The sequence below is a fragment of the Dysidea avara genome, chromosome 7 (genome assembly GCF_963678975.1).
Source record: "Dysidea avara chromosome 7, odDysAvar1.4, whole genome shotgun sequence".
In the NCBI taxonomy this organism is placed as follows: domain Eukaryota; kingdom Metazoa; phylum Porifera; class Demospongiae; order Dictyoceratida; family Dysideidae; genus Dysidea; species Dysidea avara.
The window spans coordinates 34,004,407-34,025,983 of record NC_089278.1 but is presented as its reverse complement, the minus strand read 5'-3'; the positions used below and the strand labels follow the sequence as shown (position 1 = coordinate 34,025,983).

The window sequence follows — 21,577 nt, the reverse complement described above, 5'->3', positions numbered from 1 at the left end:
TTATAAGCACTTTTTAAGTGCAATTGTGTATGAAAGCCAAGCAGACAAATCACTTTGTTCGGATATTCTGGCTTGTGTAAACACTGTCCCAAGATGATATATGGCTATAGATTGAACAGAGTTGCATCAGGCAATCAGCAGAAAAATTTTAAACATGCAGTAGCTGGGTATAAGTGACCACATCAAAGAGTTACAGCTTTCTGTAGAAGAACCTGTGAAGAAAGAGCCTATTATAATAAACGAAGCAAAAATAAGTAAACGAATACTAAATATAAAAGTGTTGGTAAGAGTTCCTGCATCATCAACTCTTCCAGAGTGACTGTTTACTGTGGAAGGGAAGTCTTTGGGACTTTATAAAGGACAGTTTCTAAAGTCCCTATACAAACCATTATCATTGCAACAACCTTACTGTTGAAAAGGATCCTCTACAAATTTCATCAATTTAGTTGGTCTCAAATCCATTAAAAAGAGACTCTACCGTAAATATTCTAAAATTATAGCTAATAATAAACAAGTCATACCCACTTAGCCATAAAAGTACACTATTATCGCATACATTATTATTATACAACACACTGTGCACACAGAGTAGCTAAGTGCTATATACAGCAGTCTGTAGTCTCTCGCCAATGCATTAGGGAGAGATTATAATTAATGCCACCATTGAAAATCACATTTGTAATACATGCGTATAATTATGTCTATGATCCACTCATATCGTAATACATCATGATCAAATGTCCCATGTCAGTATATTGCAATTGGTAGTAAATATGCTATTGTATATACAACAATACTTTTGCACAGCACTAATACTATCAAGCACATGTACACACAAACACAATATTTATATACACAGATAAATATTAATATTATTACACAATGAAATTAAGGCTTTACACAAAAGTGAATCCTGTACAAGGTGTCAGCCAAAAAACACTCAAAATAATTATTAGTAAGTACTACAGTATAATGCAAGCTATGTGGCTATCCCACAATCAACAAGTCATCCAGCTTGTCCACTTTAATCTACGTAATTAAGGAGAGATTCCTGATAATGAGCATAACCACGGTGATTCCTCCTCCTTGAGCTCCGAAAGCTATACACAGATGATTACACAAATAATGTACATGTATATGGTTTACATTTGGTAAAAAATTACCATAATTTACTTATTTTCATGCAACATTTTCACAATAAAAAAATTCGTGTAGTGGTGTATGATTTACGTGAATGACTGCTCTATAAGAGTATCTTGATCTTTTGCAAAAGTTTTCGTGTAAGTATAATTTCTTGCATACAAAAATTATTTTACAACAATAAGCAAATTATGGTAAGGTTAAATTTCACAAACATTACACATATTGTTCTGTATGTAAAATGACCAGGTATATCTGTACATTGCTTCCAATGACAGGCTAGCTACGATACTAACTTTAGAATGTTATACATGCATACAATTGCATAAAGTATGTCTATAACTTTATGGTCACATAAATTGGGAGTTCTCCATTATGAATACGACCACACAGGGGCAATGGAGCAGGCCAAAGAGTAAGGGGGCCAAGCCAGCGGTAAGGCGAAAACCAAAAAAAAAGGTCACTGCCAGCTGACAATAGTTGCTCTCCACCAATTATATCTCTTTATTTATATCTAACTACACATACGTAGCTACGTAGCTTGCTACACTGCTTCTCTGAATACTGTGACTGCTCTATTAGAGTAGCGAGATCCTGACTGTTCTATTAGAGTATCTTGATCTTTTCTTGCAAACAGTGTCCCATAAAAGTGGGGGGCCATGGTCCTCCTCCCCCCCCACCCCCATCAATGTGACCACATCATTATGATGAAATCAAATACAGATATGCACATACATACACATACTTGAAACTTGTTGGAGCAGAAATATCCACTCTACATAGTCTATCTTCAAATACCATATCTCTGCTGGATATGCACACAGAAGCATATATGTACAAACTTGTAAATATTAAGGACACCAGGATGGGAAAGAAATACATTGTATATGCTATTCCAGTGATAGCTTCAGTAGCAAGTCCATTACAAAGAGCAATTGTATGTAATGACACAATCAGTAACAATGAGTGAAGAATTATTCCATCATATCTGTTTAGCGTGTTGCTCTTGTATGGTTGAAGGGTGTAATGTAATAAGGAAATAATTACACAGACAATCATCAACAAATATTGTTTAATGTACGCATTAGTAAAATCAATAACTGTAATGATGAGAATCATTTGTCCACCTATTAGATAGACAGAAGCAAACCAGCGAAACTTGTCCTTGTAACATCCTTGAAACTGATCCAGTAGTGGTTTCAAGTTTAATTTAGTGAAGTATAAATTAATCCCTGTAAAGTTAATCTTATGATTTACAAATGGTTCCAGAAGTAACAGTAGCGGTAAGCCAATTCCTATTACTAATTCATACAACACAGCTATCATGAAGTAAATTATATGACGACCACTGAAATATCCCATTGATGGAGAAAGCCAACTGTAAACTGTATTCACATCAGTAAATTGCATATATTTAAGTAATTGTAATGAAGTGTCAGCTATAGATATATATGCTAGCATTAAAATAAGACATATGGTAGGAATGGCTGCTTTACTTATTAAAGTGGTAAAGTGTACAGAACGTCTTGCCAACTTACTGAGCAACCAAACTAGCACCAAAATTGATGTTGGATGTGTATAATGTATGACATATTGATCTATTGCAGAAAATCCTTGTACAAAACATACTCTGAAGAGAAATCCTGGATATAGTTTGAATATGGTACCACCAAATATTGAGACTAGTGAACTAAGTTCGTCAGAACGACTTACAACCTGCCCCAACAAAATATCTACCACACTGTAATAGTAGATTATCCCATACAAATATCCTACAGTGCATTTTATGCGGTGCAACCATAACATCAAAGCAAAAGTAGTTACAATCACTATTACCCAGTACACCATTACACCAATGATCACCAAGACTGTATACCCAGGATGACAATCATCAACACTGATACATTTATCAGAATCAAAAGGTATAGTATAGCCATCATCACAACTACCACAAGCTGGTCCTGTTCTGTGTGAGTCACATTGGTCATCCTGAACTGATGGCAACACAAAACTTCCTGAACTAACTTCCCCATGACTAAAGTTACAATATGTATAAGGACATCGTGATACGGTGGTAGTATTGTCCACCATACCAAACCAGTAACCTCTCTTGATAGTTAATTCAGGTTTACATGAAACAATACCATCAGTGGTATAACATTTACACTGCTTTGTTTCATTGTTATAAGTGTATCCTGATTGACAAGGAATTAGTTCTATTACCAGATTCAATGTTATTGTAGTACTCATCAGTTGCAACTTCAATGGTGGACCATTTTGTATACCAGTTATTTTTATGCCTTCAATCTTATCACTTACCAGAATAGGAATATTTCCAGTTATCATATAGTTTGTACTGCCATTACTAGTGGTACAGTTTTCAATGCACTCCACAAAGAATACCGTTGATTCAGCAGATTTATTGTTACAATCCACAACGTCTGCTGATATATTTAACTCTTTACCAAGCATTATAGAAGTTGTGCAATTCATATCATTACACTGTGCTTCTGTGAGTCTCAGTTGAAACGGCTGAGTGGATATTGAGTGTATAGAGTTATTAAAACAAAACATTTTAGATGGTATGTGCAAAGTGGAATTTGGATCTGATGTATTTTCTACAACACACCACTCTGGAGCTTGATAAAATATGTCACTCCCTGCAGCTAAAGCATTATTATGTTGAAATATAAACTTACATGAGCCTGATTCATTTACTAATTGCAATTCATTCACTAATTGGCTTTCATAAACATCACAATGTGGATAACATCTGTCCTTTCTTAAAAGCCAATGGTACCCACTATCAGCATTTGATAAATCAATATACATTGCTCCACCATGAGCAAATGCATAATTGTCAGTGAAATGGAACTGAAAATCCAGATCTGTTAGACTAAGTATAAAGGAATCACTTAAATGAAGACCTGCCCCATCACGAGCCATGTTATGTTCAAAAGTTGTGTTACCAACACCAATGAGTATTACATTTGAAAGACTAAGGGCTCCACCAGTATTGTTTGAAAATTGTGTTGAATGACCCAACAGAAGTATTGCAGGTTGGGGAGAATCTAAAGCACTTTCCATCAGTGATTGTTTTGCGATGTAGACAATCCATTCACTGCCAACATTATTTGTAAAGCTGTTATTACAAATTAAAATATAATAGGTACGATCAGATATTAAAGAACTGTATAATACTATACCAGAACCCTTACCAGTGTTGTTTTGAAAATTTGAGTCCATCAGATTAAATGTAACATTTCTGCGGAATGTTCCAATAATATAAATACCACCTCCTCTCCTACCAAACCGGTTATTCTCATATGTTAAACTTGTTATATTAATATCAATATTATTTTCACGCACTTGAAATACCAATAGTCCACCTCTACTTAGAGTAGTTGTTCCATTATTTCCTGTAGCATTAATGTTATGCAATGAAATGCTGAAGTTTGCAGAATGCAGTCGCGAGTAAAGCAAAGCACTTCCATTGTTGTTGTGGAAATCTAAATACTCAAGGTCTGCAATACTTTGAGACCATACACTGATTTCAACAAGTCCAACCTCATAAAGTTTATTTCCAACAAAACTGGAGTTTTTAATAATTATCCAACGTACAGGTTGTCCTGCTATGATAAGTCCAATCACATTTCTTCCACCACTGTTATTTGTAAAATTACAAAATGACATGTTTAATATAGCCATCATACTGGCAGGAGATGGTGTATTTAAAAGTACATATATAGCAGAGGAATTGACGTAAGATTGTATCACACTATTGTTTAGAAAAGTCAAATTATGCAATTGAATATTTAAGGAATTGTAGCTGTAAATATTAATAGCACCACCACTACGACCACGATTAGACACAAAGGTAGTATCCTCAATAGTTATGTTTATAGGTGGTACCATCATATGAGGATTAAAAATCTTTATAGCAGCACCATCAGCTATTTCACCACTTATATTAAAGTTCTATGACAATGAATTCGAACTGTTAACCTGCCCAAAATGACCATTATCTTTAAATGTACAATTTGAAATGTACAAGCTAGCTCTTTCATGGGTTTTTTCAATAAAGAACCCACCAGTTGCAATACGGTTGCTTGTAAGACAACGAATGTATCCAACTTGCGGATAGCACAGGCAATGTACAGTATCATTATTAGCATTACTTATCACCCTTGTGCCAGTAATATTTATGACACCAGTTACATTGTGTAAATACAATGCACGTACTTTAGAATTCTGCAGAATACAATTAGAGATGGATAAATTGGCTATGAAATATAAACTAATTCCTCCTGTAGAGTCTAGAGTTGTAGCATTTTGTTTCTGAGGATCACCACACCCATCCCATATGATCCCTTCAATAACAACATTACTACAGTTATTACAGGATACTCCACCAGTATTGTTACACATTACAATGGTGTTACCCTGTCCTCTTATTGTAATAGCATTAAGGTTGTGTAACTCTACTATTGTAGTTAATGGGACTGAGTTGGATGTTATGTTGACACAATCATTACTCTGTAAATGGTTTAGTACATAACCAAGTGAAGAACAAGGACAGTCTCCTTCCAAACAATCTTGAATATCATTTCCATCAGTGTTAACAGTGATCTCTCTAGCACTCACAGGATTTTCCCGAAAGATCAGTTGAAATACAACATGCAGTAAAACTGATTTAGCAAAACTAATAACAGACATTTCTGCAACAGGAAAATACAAACTTTGATTACACGGTTACAATAAAAATTGGCCATGAGAAGCTATGTTATGCAGCAGGGTATTTTCTGGACAAATAAATGCATGTTAAAAGAGTGCTAACTCAGCTGGAACTGGCAAGAACTATATTTACAAGTGTAAGGAAAAATAAGTTTGATTAGGGATAATAGAAAAAAAGGAAGGTCGCCTACATCTGCAGATATACTTGTGTTTGTTTACCTTTTTGTAACATAATTACGGCATGCATACTTCAAGAGAAACTAAAGGATGATTCCAGAGTTAACCTTTTCATCTAAATGCATGCCCTAACTATCAACTACTGATTTGAAAGTGAAATGGTCATTACACTTTGCTTTTCAGCTATGCTTAGCCCATTACACAGGATTAAAATGAAAAAGAAGCATTCGATCTATAGTCACCATGCATGGAAAATATGGATGATTTCCATTTACAATTGTAGGGAATCCATCATGTGCTATATTGCAAATCAACACCTTGGGCTATCAGTAAAAACAAATGGGACACAACAGAGGTCCATGGTGCAAGCATTGCCCATACTGCAGTATGCCAAAAGGTACTTTTCGGTGCATGGCTTACTGCCTCCTGACTATATAGCTGAAATGGGTCTTGAGTACTGTATTAGCATACAACAGAGCACACTAACATGCAGTTAGTGGATGGAATTCATCAGGACACATTGAAAACAACCAGCATTCACAATACATACTGTAGCTCACAGTGACTGTGTAGCTGCTATACACTGTAATTACAAAGTTCATGACTGTAGATTGACAGTCAGCTCTATGCAGTTCTCAGATAAATTATTCTTCTGCACTACAGCATACATAATATAAATACTGCTACATCCTATGTATATGTATACAACATCCCACAGCAGATATACTATGTAACTCGAGTTCGGATCTCTTGATTTTCACTACATTAAAAAAACAAGATGCTACTATTATAATAGCTAAAAGTAAAAGGTCTCTAAAGTAGCTATGGTAAGGGAAATGTACAGGAGTCCATATACAGTATAGCAGTACTGAATAGTAGAAATCAATCATAAAGGTTTGGGGTTTCCTGTCCAAAAAATATCACCAAAAAACCATTTCTTTTACAACAGCTTGTGATTATTTGTCAAACACAATAAAATGCCTTCATAGCAACTCCATATCATTTAACTGAATTTTCTACTAACTGACATACGTATCATCAACCAACAACTATGGTTAAGGCTTTGGGCTTGATAATTTACTATTCAACGTTGCTTCAGCCTGATCTGTGCCTTTTTGCCAGCTATACAATGCATGCATCTTTGTTTCCTTGTGTCCTCCTATCTCCTGAATCATCTGTAATTTTCATATTATAGTAACTGGAAAGGAATTTCTCACACTGCTCCTTGCCTGTAATGCAGTGTAACAGGTAGAAAACAAAGCAGAATGGCTAATTTGCTTTTTCATGTGGTAAATGATAGCTGGGGCATAAATTCATTCAGTGGTGAATCATTACGTACGTACTGTATTCAAGAAAATATAATGGCACTAGACACATTAAAAATGAAGATGCGTCTCTGCAATCAGTCTAGTTGCTATGAAAATTCCAACATAATGTTTGCCTCAACTATCAATTGCTGAAATGAGAAGTGGTCATTCCACTTCAGTTACAGCTATGTTGTACCCACTACACTATAGCTAATTGGTTCCAGGACAGTTTACAGTGCTGTCAGCATGCAGTTGTCAAATATTGTATAGACTCTCCTAATGTGTTATTTGTAATGACTCCAGTAACATCCAGTCATGCATCCTCTTAAAGCATATTCATGTGACATCACAAATGCAGCATTTACTTGAAACGATTTTTAAGTTGAATTTGTGTGGTACCATTCTAGAATGATGAATCTGGCTATTTATACTAGCTATTTTACCTCTTGGCACCACTGCAAAAGCTAAGTCACATGTGAAGCCCCATAAAAAATAAAAAGTTAATAGATTTGATAGCAGAAATGTCAATTCTATGCGTGATGTCATAACAACAAATTACTACTCAACAACATGTGTACAGGTACCTGTGTATACAATTACATTGTATACTAAAACTGCAGTCTAGAGAGAGAAATCAAACTGTAATAATGAGACCACAAGCATGACCTAAAAAGGTGTAGCAGCACACACAGAGGCCACTATGTACAGTAGCTGCACAAACATGTTTACTCATCATGCAAATATTTTTATCATGTAGCCATTTTTAGTACTTCACCTTTTTCATTTGGGTAAAAGGTATTCAAGCTAATTGCTATGTAACCATATTCCGAGGGGTCCGCAACTCCCTTGAAATCTCATACAGCCCTCATTGAAATCTCTGATTTCGAAATCTGAAAATTGCTGTAAAGTTCCGTATATTTCCTGCATACTTCCGTATGCTACATCCAGCATCCCTATAAGTTTACAGAGAACTTGAGAAAGAATTCCGCGTATTTCCATATACTACATATCACGTGATGCTACTATTCCGGATATCTAAGATTTCAAATGCTCTGAAATCTTGCCAAATCGCAAAGATTTGAAATCTCGTACAGGATTTTTCAGAGTTGCAGACCCCCTGCCATATCATGTTCTTTTTTTATAGCGGCTTTGTCCTATTGTATTCTCTTGTGTATTTGTGGATTACTTATGCACCTATCAATGTCAAGCCCCACCCTGGGGGTCCCCATACACCTACTAGGGATTTACATCTACACTTGTCCCACTCCTTGGGCTTTTGACGGCGGCAGTTTACAGTACTTGACCAAAAATTTGGTAAATCATATCTTCTCTATCAAGGTGGGGACACAACAAACTTCTTAGCCCCAGTTGAGGGGAATTTGACATTAGACTTGCAGATCCCCTGTATTCGCAGACCCTAACTGGGGGAGGGGGTGGGGCATGACATTGATAGGTCCTGAACTTGTGCCGAAGGAGTGAACCAGTGCTAGCTTGGCAACCTACAAAATTTTCCTGGGGGGCCATCAAATCCCTATGCATGCATTTAATATGGCTACACTTGAAACTCCCTTTACAAATTTCTAGATCTGCCACTGAAGTGACTATGGAAGAATGCTGGTTTCCACCTCCACCATACAAACTTTAATTTTTGGTTGGCCATATTGTACACAACGTGCCTATGTGGCCCGGCCCTATGCCTATGGGAACCAGGGTTGAGACTAGAGTTGCGACCAAAGGGTTGAGACTATAGCTAGCTAGCTGAGTATTGCGCGTGTTCCACACACATTGTAACGAATAGACAAAACCATAAGCTACACCATACAAGTACCGGCAAAGATTATATTAACATATGTAATAGACAGGCTAACCTGTAGCGTGTCAAAAGTAAAGCGGTTAGAAATATCACTGTAGCTACGTACGCCGGCTCTATATATCACGGTGTCGATTTTACCGAGGATTTTACTACGGAGAAGGATTCCGGCAGTCACGTGAATAATTTGTTGTAAGTTGTTCTGTGAAATCAGTGAATGCAGAGCTTGAACAGAAAGCGTAATTAAGTCTCGGAAGTCGACCAAACGGTAGTTTGGCAGCGCCCGCCCCAGTAGACTGCCGTATAGCCCATATTTCGAGGGGTAAATTTTTCGAGGTTGAGCAATGCTGCTACAAATAAAATTTTCGCGGATTTGCAAACACTCCCAAAATTTCAAGGGTAAAATTTTCGCTGATAACGAAGAGGCGGGCGCTGCCTCACTACAAATGAACCAAGAAGTATGGTTATTCTATTGCAAGGGGTAGTCACTTCCATACCGCCAGTTGATACACTTGCGACAGGGATCAAGAATTTTGATAGTCGAAATTTTGACTTGATCGCTTGATTTCACCTATAAATTAGCCTTGATCGTCTACCGTAAAAGCCTAGTAAATCCTTGTGTCGCTAAAGGTTAGCTTTCGAAGGTGCGTGATCGTCACTTTTGTGGACGTCTTGATCGCTTGATTCACTGTGCAAAAGCCTCTTGATCGCTTCATTGAATCTTGATCCTGGTCGTAAGTATTTTTCAACAGACAGTATTGAAGTGACTACCCCTTGTATTGTAATGTGGACCTGCTACGGGCCTGTCAAGTCACAAGCATTGCGCGTGTGACACACCCATTCAACCTTTTCTCACACGCACACAGTCATCAATTTCACGCAATTCAAAAGTTTCCTCAGCGGTGGGTGCTCCTTGGTGCTAGCAACGAAACCTTCGAGGTGTGCTTTATTTAGAGTAATAAATACCGGTGTTACGTGATCAGTTGATTCAAATGTGGATGTTACCGCCATGTAGCACGAAATAATGAGCAGAAACAGAGCCAAAAGTTCTCAGACAGGAGACTTCATAGTTTTGGTGACCTCAAAATGTCATTATTTTATACCAGCAGTTTTCTGATAGTTATCTGAAGTCGAGATTAGTTGCACGTGATCCGGCGGCATGGGATGGTGAAACGATTGCAGACAGAAATTAATCTGCATTGAAAAGTTCAGAGATGTCTGGATATATAATTGTACAAAGATTGTATACAGTTCTCAGTGAATGGGATTATGCTAGTGCACATGAGACCAGCCAGAAAGTACAATGTATCTAACTAGTTCAGATACCACACCCATAACTGATATATTATTCTGTGATATACCCACACGTAGCTGTAGCTAGTTATAGAATAGCTAGCCACAGTACAGTGTAAATGTATTGGTTAACAATTTTGCTATAACCAGCACAGGGAAACCATGCTGATATAATGACATGGAATCCTAGGCTGCTGGTTATAAATTTTGATAGTTGGTTACATGATGCGGCTCCATCATGGTCATGGCTTGGAAGGATCTCACCATTCTGGATTGCTCAACTTGACAGCCCTGCTGCTATATGGTGCACTCCATAAGGACCTTTCAAACCACAATCCAGCATGCAGTGGTCAGATGAAAAATCCAGATATGGGAACACTCAAAGACAGTGGGCCTTTGAGTGTTCCCATATCTGGATTGTTCATGGCAAATAGATTTTGCCAGGGCACTCCAGCCCATCCAATAAGTCTTGCTGCAGCACCTTGTAGCTCCATTTTGAGCAAAGCTGCTCAAATTGCAATCAAATTTAGCATGACTATAATAATATAGCTTGCTAAGAGCAAGAGCTGGGACAAGCCTCCTACCTCCCCTGATTTTGATTAGACTCCTCTGTTCATCATAGCTGATCTTCCATAGGAAAAAAGACACAATAGGTACAAGAACATACAACTAGAAAACTAGTACAAAACATCCACAAATTAAAAAATACAGACAAAACAGCATTAGTATATTAATCTTCTTACTTAAAAAAATTATTTGCCTAAAAACTATTATACATGTACAGCTCCACATAGTCGTTACAGCTTTAATGCACAGTGGCGTAGCTACCATTGAGGCAGCTGCCTCGGTAATAATGCTCAAGAGCAGGCCCGAGTTTTGGCCCCCTGGATTTTCAAGCCTCCAAGGTCTAGACTCAAACGTTACTAGACAGCATTACTGTACCACACAAAATAGAATCTATGGCTAGTACTAAGCAGGGCTGGAGCCTATGGTGACACAGTGCCTTGCATGGTGCTGGACCATTTTTCAGCTACTTGAATTTGTAAAAGATCGAGATACTCTAATAGAGTAGTCATCGTAATATATACTCTAATAGAGCATTCAATACAGATTATAGCCATTGGTCTCATTACACTGCTTGATCATTTACATTTGTGTTAGCTAATTCTCTTAATAAGCTAGTCAGCTGCATGGCATTACACTAAGCTAATTGATTATGCATATTATGCATTTAGCAACTACAAAAAAAAATAGCCTCCACATACCATTTCAAAGAATATATTTTCAAACCTTTATTGAGATAGCATGCTCCCAGACTCTCTAGCTTGACATGCAGTTAAATATCACATGAAAGAGACAATTATCTCTGACTTAAATGTCACATCAATAAAAAGTAGTGTACATGACTATGACCTCCGTTGCAGTCCATGGATGGCCTAACCGCTCAAAATATCTCTGGAGTAAGTTGTGTTGCATGCAATTAAGCACGGAGCTATACTGTAGCATTAACTATGCTGGAGCATTACTTATGACATGCTCAGAGTACTAGTCTTCTCATACAGTTTCCTCCATCCAACCAGATAGCCAACCTGCAAATGCTGTACCACTCATACTTGAAAGTATTTGTGTATCAGTTGAGTCAGAAGCAGACCCTCTCAATTTGGTCAATGTATAAACTATGCCTCGGTAAAAAAAAATTTCCTGGTTACGCCACTGATGCACAATATGTATGCAACACGTAAAACAGTAATAGTTAAACAGTTTGATAAGTGTAGATCAACAGTTTGATAAGTATAGACCGTAGCACATAAGTACCATAGTTATTTAATGCATATCATGAGTTACATAATGTATACATGTTTGTACTTATAGAAGTTCTAATAGTTCTTGTCATGACAAGTGAAGTCACATACACAAGATTTTGACCAATCAAATCATTCCCTTTTTGAACTTCAACATAACAACCACACATTACTTCCACTTCAATTTTTTGATGCGCAAGAAGTGTTAGAACCTCATGTTTGTTTAAATTGAATGATGTCATGTGATTAACAAGATTATGTCTGGTATGGTTGTACCATCGTAGATGTTATCCCTCAGCATCTCAACAAAGACACAACAACTGGCAACCAGGATTGTTGACAGTAAACCAGCACTTAGAAACTTTTTCAATCCAGACAGCAAAACAATATACTCACTTAAAGCAAGTGAAACTATTTCTTCAAGCCAATACTGTCTGTCATGGATGATGAGAAGAAAGTGGTCATATTCCTGTGTGTGATAAAACTCATTCACTTTTACCTAACTTAATGTCTCCTAAAGGATAGTACTTTCAAAATATTGACTGAGAAGCTTGCGGAACACTTTAGACTCATTCCGAGAGATTCTATCATTGGAATCATCAAGACCCTAGTGAAACTATGTGGCAGAGCTCCTTATGATTAGCATCCACCTGTGCGTTTTCAACAATTTCATACTTGCTGCTTTAGGAGATGCAGTTCGCAAAGTGAGTCAATTATTATCACCAAGATTTCAACAAGGCCACTAACTCAGTAATTACTAAGTGGATGGGAATTATGTATTGTGCTAAATTGACATGCACGGTTAAGTCACTTGAGATTAATCTGATGTTAAAGTGATAATTGTAGTAGTGCTTTCATTGCAAAATAATAAAAAAACAAAACTAGAATAGTTGAGCCAATCTAACCCTTCGTTTCCCACATTCCTTTAACCAAACAATTACACTCCTTGCTTTATAACCTTATAACTCTTGTATAGTTGCAGGTATCATCACCAAATTTTTAGCAGCACTTCTCTACATAATAATCATTATGCACTAGTGGTGTAAATGGGATGGTGATTGAATATTCTAATTAGAAATATGATGTAATTAAATTTGCAAAAAATGGGAAATAAATGTGTAAGAATTTATGACAATAGATTCACTCTGTTTATTTACAACTTTTACAAGTTTGCTGGGTAGCTACATCATTCAGGGACAAGCAGAAAAAAAATCAGGGCAAAAGATTAGCATATGATGGTTTTACAAAGAAAATACTGTCGCGACATAGATGCGGGAATATATAAGAATATATATCAATGCCTTGTTGCACTAGATCCTTATAAGGAAATTTTTATTTCTAAAGTTTGCTTAGAGGTTACTGATCCAATAAAAATGTATGTTATTATTAAAGCTGTTTCTGTTCATCTAAAAATAAATACTATCGTGAAGTCAAAAAATGTATGGCAAAAACTATTGGTGGGAAACGAAGGGCTAATCTGTATAATTATGTACACCATTGTGTGAACTTCACACATAATTGAAAGTTCTGCATTTGTGAAGTGACATATGTAGGTTGGCTGCAGAGTAAGCAACATAACAAAAAAGACTGCAGCAGATCTAGAAAGACATTTTCTTCAATTTTATATTATTGTACGTAGATGTACATGTCATGCATAGTATTGTGTGCTTCCCACCCATTCCTGCAGCAATTTCAAGACAATTGCTGGTTGTTGCACTATTCATTAACACAAACCAATAAGGAGTGAGAGTTGTAACACATACCATAGCAAAACATAGTAAGAATTAATGTGGTCAGTCTATAGCTATTTTGCAATAATATAGTTGTTCTTTGTATGTATTTATCATTTAGGTGATAAACATTGAGGTGGTAATTCAAGGTTTATATATTACTAGGTAATATATCACTGATCAATACACACATATGCAAATACATCGTACTGTGCATGTTGTCCGCAAAGCAACTACATATACACACAATATTATTATTGTAAAAAACTTAAATTTTTTTTACACTTCCTCTTGATGTATAGGAAACTGAAAGCATATTATATCAAATAAACTCAACATAGTAGCATTATCACTTACCATGCTTACTGCATTAACATGTAGATGTTGTCCATTGATGGACTAAGAAAGGATTCTTGATAGCAAATGAAGTCATGACTGCTAAGATTATCATCTGCGCTGTATAAGGATTGTACAATTGCAACTAAATTTAAGTACAAAATTATGTTATCAAATATGCATAATAGATATTTATCAGCACACAACAACATTTGTGACCGGATTTGCAAAAAGGTACCTTTTTCACACACAAAATTTGACCCATTTTTTGAACTTTAAAGCTTCATAACTTTTTAATCATGGCAAATATTTGCTTGAAATTTTCAATGAATGTAGCTACAGTATCTGGCTACATTGTGATACTAAGAGCAAGTTAATCAGTATGACGAGTCAAGTGTTACATCATTTTGTTTGCTGGTATGTCAAATGTGTGGAAAAGGTACCTTTTCGCAAATCCGGTCACATTTGGTGTATACATAAAATAATATTCTCCTGCGTAAATGTAGATAAACTACATAACAAGTAGAATTTCTCTCAAACAACAACAATAAATATACTGCATGCAATGATAAAACAGATGCCACAGCAACTGATCTTGAGCTTCAGAACAACCATATTGGTCATTTAAAATGCTAAGTTTGCAAGCATAATGGGAACAACTGAAGAGCATAATTATAAATAGGTAAAAAATTTGGGAATTCCTGAAAGCATTTTGGACACAATTTTGAGCGTATTTGACTCAGGCCTAGGCCACTACAATTGCAAATTCCTTGTTCCCTGTCCTAGTCAGACAAAAAATACCATGTGGGCGGTCAGCTATTATTTATTATATTGTTAAAATCTATTATTTTAATATCAAGGATAAAGGGAGCCCATGCATTAACGCTAAATTGCTTTTTTTTCTTCTCTCAGATTCAGGAGAACTAGATTGAAGGTTAGTTGTGATTTGAAAGATTTTACTAAGATTCAAACCTCTAGAAGGTCAGATTTGAAGTGTTGCAGTGTTTCCTGAGCAGCCAGAAAGGCATTTACATATACGAATTTTCTGAATGTTTCACACATTAATAACAAATTGAGAATGGGACTCGTGTTGATGCACATCTCAAGTTTAGCTACCAATGGCTACTCCCCGTGGCTACTTGAAGAGATTCATTGCTAGTGTTAATTTTATAGCACTGACAAATTATTTCATGGCACAAGAAAATTTCAAGGTTGCAGTGGCCATGAATTGTCAAATTTTCATAGGCAGTGTCCATGAATTTTTATAGGGATCATTATTCCATGTCAAATCAACAAGGAATTTAGGGTCACCTCTCAGATTTTGACGAAACTTGGTGTGTTTGAAGTACCTGTGGTGCTTATCACTCATGCAAATTTTTAGCTCCATACATTTTATAGTTTCTGATTTATGGACCACAAATATTTTGAATATTTCATGAAATTGGTCCATCTCTAGTTACAAAATCAACTGTAACTTCGCACTGTGTAAATACTTTTTAAACGCAATTTTCACTGATGAAAGACTGTTGATTGACCTTTTCAGTGATTCCTAAACTATGGGATATCTACTTAATTATGGTTCAAAACTACGGTATTGAAAATTTAATCCTTTATATTTCAAAAAGTGCTGCTTGAAATTCTTCGAAGTTTTCGTAAATAATGATTGGATCATGGTCTATGTTTGATAAAATTTTTGTGGTGGAACCACAATGGGCTCAAGAGATATAATGAATTATGGTGTGGTAGCTATGCAGTGGAATTTGGTAGCCTATTATTGCTATATGGGAGTATAGAGTAAAGTATCAATTATCGGACAATATGATGTTCGGACAGCTGCCATTCACTTCCTGGGAATCCTGCAGCTTTGGTTATTGTACCAAAAGGTAGGCTACACCAAGCAATAATTATCCTCCAATAATCAGCTTTGCATGATTAAAAGCTTAAGAGTTACAGCCAATAGTATGCTTAGTCCGATAAAATCTATGCTCGGATAAAACTATCAGTTGTCGGACTTTGATTTTTACTACCAGTAAACAATGTCCAATTTATTTCAAATTTGTATGCAATATACCTGTACTCATTAGCTATTAATGGCCAAAAAATGATTTCGCTATCTTTAGCATAGAGGGAGTACGAGCCTCCCAATTTTTAGCGGTATTGTCGGACGCCCTCCGCTTTAATTTAGCCATGCCCACCAACAGAGTTCATACTTTTTGCAACAAATGCACCAGTGCTAAACCACAGAAGAAGGTAGATAAATATCTTTCAAGAGTAGAGGTGTGTTTTAAAGTTGATATTCAGGATATTTCTATTGGAACGCAGTATTTTTGGCTCCTAAATGAAGGAGATGCACGCTAGGTGGAAAAATGAAATTACGAGGCACAACTTTCTGACCAACCACATTTGTTAGTCTTGGTGCCTCAATCGCGAATACCACCTAGAAATGAAAAGATGTTCCATTTTCTACCTTCTATGGATGCACAAAGCAACATTTTCGTCCTTTTTGTTTCACCCATATAAGGTAGAGAAAGAAAAGCCTTTCAATTTCCGTGACAGTATTTGTGATAGGACACCAAGACTAGCATACGTAGGTGGTCAGAAGGTGGTTTTGCATAACTTCATTTTTCCACCTTGCGCGCATCTCCTTCATTTAGGAGCTAAAAATACTGCGTTCCAGTGGAAATATCCTGAATATCAACTTTAAAGCACACCTCTACTCTTAAGAGATATTTATTTACCTTCTTCTGTGGTTTAGCACTGGTCCATTTGTTGCAAAAGCATACAAACTCTGTTGGTGGGCATGGCTAAATTAAAGCGGAGGGCGTCCGACAATACCGCTAAAAATTGGGAGGCTCGTACTCCCTCTATGCTAAAGATAGCGAAATCACTTTTTGGCCATTAATAGCTAATGAGTACAGGTATATTGCATACAAATTTGAAATAAATTGGACATTATGTACTGGTAGTGAAAATCAAAGTCCGACAACTGATAGTTTTATCCGAGCATAGATTTTATCGGACTAAGCATACTATTGGCTGTAACTCTTAAGCTTTTAATCACACAAAGCTGATTGTTGGAGGATAATTATTGCTTACTGTAGCCTACCTTTCGGTACAATAACCTAAGCTGCAGGATTTCCAGGAAGTGAGTGGCAGCTGTCCGAACATCATATTGTCCGATAATTGATACTTTACTCTACACCTCCAATAACCACTCGCAACAAGGCCATGCCAAGTTTGTCTTACAGAGTGAAGGTGTCTAGGTCAGCGTTGAAACTGGGTCGGGTCATCCGGGTCACATTTTCTCCGGGTCATCCGGGTCTGACCCGGTTTACAATTTATCCGGGTCTGACCCGGATTGGATCACGTGAGAAACGAAATTGTTCGTTTGACGACGTGGAACTTATTAACGCTATCGTGTAGCTCTTTCGTGAGCCACGCCCACTTATCGCAATACCAACATACGCTCAGCCACGCTCATTTGTTAGTAAGTGCAGTATGTAGCACGAAATTGAGGGTATCTATGGTGAGGGGTAGCTATGAGCCTTATCCGCAATTACGTCACAACGCGAAAATGGCGAAAAGTGTGGGGGCCTTTTGTACAGAGAGCCATTGGGAAGAAACCAAAAGCAGACCGTAGGACTACTCGAAAAGTACGAAAATGCGTGCCCCTACATAGTAAGATAGTTAATAAGCCTCACCAGAGTTTTCTCATGCTTTCTTCACGTGGAACATCTCGAAACGTTATCCCTTCCATACAAAGTATCCCACTTGACCCCCACACTTTTCGCCATTTTTGCGTTATTTTCGCGTTGTGACGTAATTGCGGATAAGGCTCATTGTCAGTAGGTGAAGACCTTTTTTTTTTTTTGGTCTTCAACCTACAGCTAGGCTGAAGTTGCAATATTTACTCAACACAAATCGAACGCTCAAAATGTAGACTCGTTCGCTCGCTCGAGACTAGCCGAAACACGTCTCGGCTTTAATTAATCCGGGTCAATCCGGGTCACATCCGGGTCAAATCCGGGTCAGTGGGTCATCCGGGTCAGCAGTAGTGACCCGGTTTCAACGTTGGTCTAGGTACAGTGCAACCTGTATTAGTGACCTTCTATATTTGGATATTAATGTATAGCACCAAAGCATCAACTCCCTTTCTAGCAAATCCAAAAATGGCCATATTAGACAGGTTGACTTTAAATTACAGAGATGACCATGACATGTGTCCTCATGTGAATGTTGTACCATCTCTTCAGTAATACCTTCTTTATTAAGTTGAATCCCACTCTAGTTGACTTAGCCCTATTTAAGTTGCATATGTGGCCGCATAGGCACACACAACTAAATTCCTCAAAAGTGACACCTTGTAGAGAGTTCAATTACAAAGAAACAATCACGCAAAGAGTTTAGCTGCAAACAAATCACCCAGTAGAAAGTTCCGCTATGAACAGATCACACTGTAGAGAGTTCAGTTAGAAAAAAGTCATCTTGCAGAGAGATCAGCTAGAAGAAGTTACCTTGTAGAGAGTTCAGCTACAAAGAAACCACCATGTAAAAGAGTTCAGCTGCAAACAAATCACCTGTAGAGAATTCAGCTACAAACAAATCACCCTGTAGAAAGATCAGCTAGAAGAAGTTACCTTGTAGAGAGTTCAGCTACAAACAAATCACCCTGTAGAGAGTTCAGCTACAAACAAGTCACCCTGTAGAGAGATCAGCTAGAAACAAGTCATCCTGTAGAGAGTTCAGCTAGAAGAAGTTACATTGTAGAGAGTTCAGCTACAAAGAAACTACCATGTAGAGAGTTCAGCTGCAAATAAATCGCCCTGTAGAGAATTCAGCTACAAACAAATTACCCTGTAGAAAGATCAGCTAGAAGAAGTTAGAGTTCAGCTACAAACAAATCACCCTGTAGAGAGTTCAGCTACAAACAAGTCACCCTGTAGAGAGTTTAGCTAGAAGAAGTTACATTGTAGAGAGTTCAGCTACAAAGAAACTACCATGTAGAGAGTTCAGCTGCAAACAAATCGCCCTGTAGAGAATTCAGCTACAAAAAAATTACCCTGTAAAAAGATCAGCTAGAAGAAGTTACCTTGTAGAGAGTTCAAATCACCCTGTAGAGAGTTGAGCTACAAACAAGTCACCCTGTAGAAAGATCAGCTAGAAACAAGCCACCCGTAGAGAGTTCAGCTAGAAGAAGTTACACTGTAGAGAGTTCAGCTACAAAGAAACTACCATGTAGAGCGTTCAGCTGCAAACAAATCGCCCTGTAGAGAATTCAGCTACAAACAAATCACCCTGTAGAAAGATCAGCTAGAAAAAGTTACCTTGTAGAGAGTTCAGCTACAAACAAATCACCCTGTAGAAAGTTCAGCTACAAACAAGTCATCCAGTAGAGAGATCAGCTAGAAGGATCACCTTGCAGAGAGGTCAGCTATACAAAGAAATCACCCTGCTTCATCTTTTCTTCTTCCTGTAGTAAAGAAAAAAATGACAGGTTAAAAAGCCCTAAAGCCGGTCATAGGCCGGCTTTGGGGTATACAAATACAAAAAGAAGTGAAATCTAATCCAAAACAGCCAAGCTGTAAAAAAAGAGTGCGGCCCTGAGAAAGGCTATGGTGAAAAAAGATGTGAAATCCAAGGTGGCGGCCAAGAAATGGCTGTGATGGTAGGTTAATGGTAAAAATTTTAATAACAACAATTCAGTGAATCTGGTGCCGCTTGGTCTTGGCACAAAATTCACCTGAATTGTCGTTATTAAATTTTTTACAATTAACCTACCATCACAGCCATTTCTTGGCCGCCACCTTGAATTTCACATCTTTTTTCACCATAGCCTTTCTCAGGGCCGCACTCTTTTTTTACAGCTTGGCTGTTTTGGATTAGATATATATATATCTCTCTCTTCAGAAATACTTTATTAAGTCAAATCTTGCCATAGTGTACTTACATATAGCCCCACTCCACACTATTTGATTTACGTATGTACATGGCTGCATATAGACCTCTTCAAAAAGGATACCCGGTCACATTGATAGTCAGGATATGTGTTCATTATGATTATGATTAAAGTACCTGGTAAAGGCAGAGCCTGTATACCAGAAGGCCTTATAAAGGCCTAATATGTTTATATTAACTGCACTAAGTATGTTTGAAAAGTAGGAGAAAAAAGAAAAAATCCATGACAGGACCTGGGCAGCCTCGAACCCGCAGCCATCCAATTAACACTCGAACGCTTACAGGAGTCTGCCAGGCAGTCAGGATATTTTCTTCTTTCTATTTTCATGTATTTGTATCCATAGGAACCCTAGAGAGTGACTTATTATCTCTAAGTACCCCAAGTGGAACCAAATGTTCATGATCTCACTTTACCACTGTACGTACATTGGACCCAAGACAAGTCTGTGGTTCTCACTTTATCAATGGTCCAGGGAATAGAGGAGTTATGGTATAGATGCATTACTTATAACAAGTTTTTTTAATATTACGAACACTTGCTTGTACCTCAATGTGTGATCTATAGTACTGTGTGAATGAATAATAGTGCCGTAATTACTAAATGACTTTTCAAAGCATTTTGCATTCACACTTTGAAGATCAGTACAGACAAATGTTAAATACATGTGAAAGCATGGCCAACATGTTTACCTCTTGCGTGAGTATGTGCATGAATTTATGACTTGATCTTTAAAGTGGTCATAAATGTAAAGTAATTTAGTAATTAATTCCACACATTGAGGTGCAAGTAATGCATGTATATGGTAAAACCCCTCCATCCCTAGGACTATAATAAAGTGCTCATATTACAAATGCACAGAAGTACAGTACGTACCTTGGTCCAAATGTATGTGCACCACTAGATTGGGAGTATAGCCTGGTTATCAAGGTGTCCGGGTGACTTCTTCTAGCTGATCTCTTTACAGGATGACTTGTTTCTAACTGAACTCTCTACAGTGTGATCTGTTCATAGCGGAACTTTTTACTGGGTGATTTGTTTGCAGCTAAACTCTTTGCATGATTGTTTCTTTGTAACTGAACTCTCTACAAGGTAACTTCTTCTAGCTGATCTCTATACAGGGCAATTTGTTTGTAGCTGAATTCTCTACAGGGTGATTTATTTATTGTATTGTATTGTATTGTATTAATGCTTTACAGTGACCAGCACTGAAGGTTTGAGCTGAACTCTCTACATGATGGCTTCTTTGTAGCTGAACTCTCTATTAGGTACCTTCTTCTAGCTGATCTGACTAC

At 37.2% G+C, this 21,577-nt stretch overlaps 1 protein-coding gene and 1 long non-coding RNA gene across 3 annotated transcripts; both read right to left on the bottom strand.

Annotated features, from left to right (window-relative positions):
• Window positions 1–733: 733 nt before the first annotated feature.
• Window positions 734–9,434, bottom strand: LOC136260642 (uncharacterized). Of its 2 annotated transcripts, none has more exons than XM_066054461.1 (3): window positions 9,227–9,434; window positions 1,886–5,858; window positions 734–1,100 (listed from the first exon to the last, which is right to left on the bottom strand). In XM_066054461.1, exons 2-3 carry the CDS (start codon window positions 5,056–5,058, stop codon window positions 1,025–1,027), a joined length of 3,249 nt encoding a protein of 1,082 aa, XP_065910533.1. In that variant the 5' UTR covers window positions 5,059–5,858; window positions 9,227–9,434; the 3' UTR covers window positions 734–1,024. The 2 variants fall into 2 exon arrangements, with proteins under 2 accessions (XP_065910533.1, XP_065910534.1); XM_066054462.1 differs by lacking the exon at window positions 9,227–9,434 and having other exon boundaries at window positions 1,886–4,282; window positions 4,359–4,480.
• A 4,686-nt stretch (window positions 9,435–14,120) lies between these two features.
• LOC136261669 (uncharacterized) lies at window positions 14,121–18,164 on the bottom strand. The gene is made up of 3 exons (XR_010703975.1): window positions 18,031–18,164; window positions 14,351–14,449; window positions 14,121–14,299 (listed from the first exon to the last, which is right to left on the bottom strand). It is a non-coding gene; the product is annotated as an uncharacterized lncRNA (long non-coding RNA).
• Between the last annotated feature and the right edge of the window lie 3,413 nt (window positions 18,165–21,577).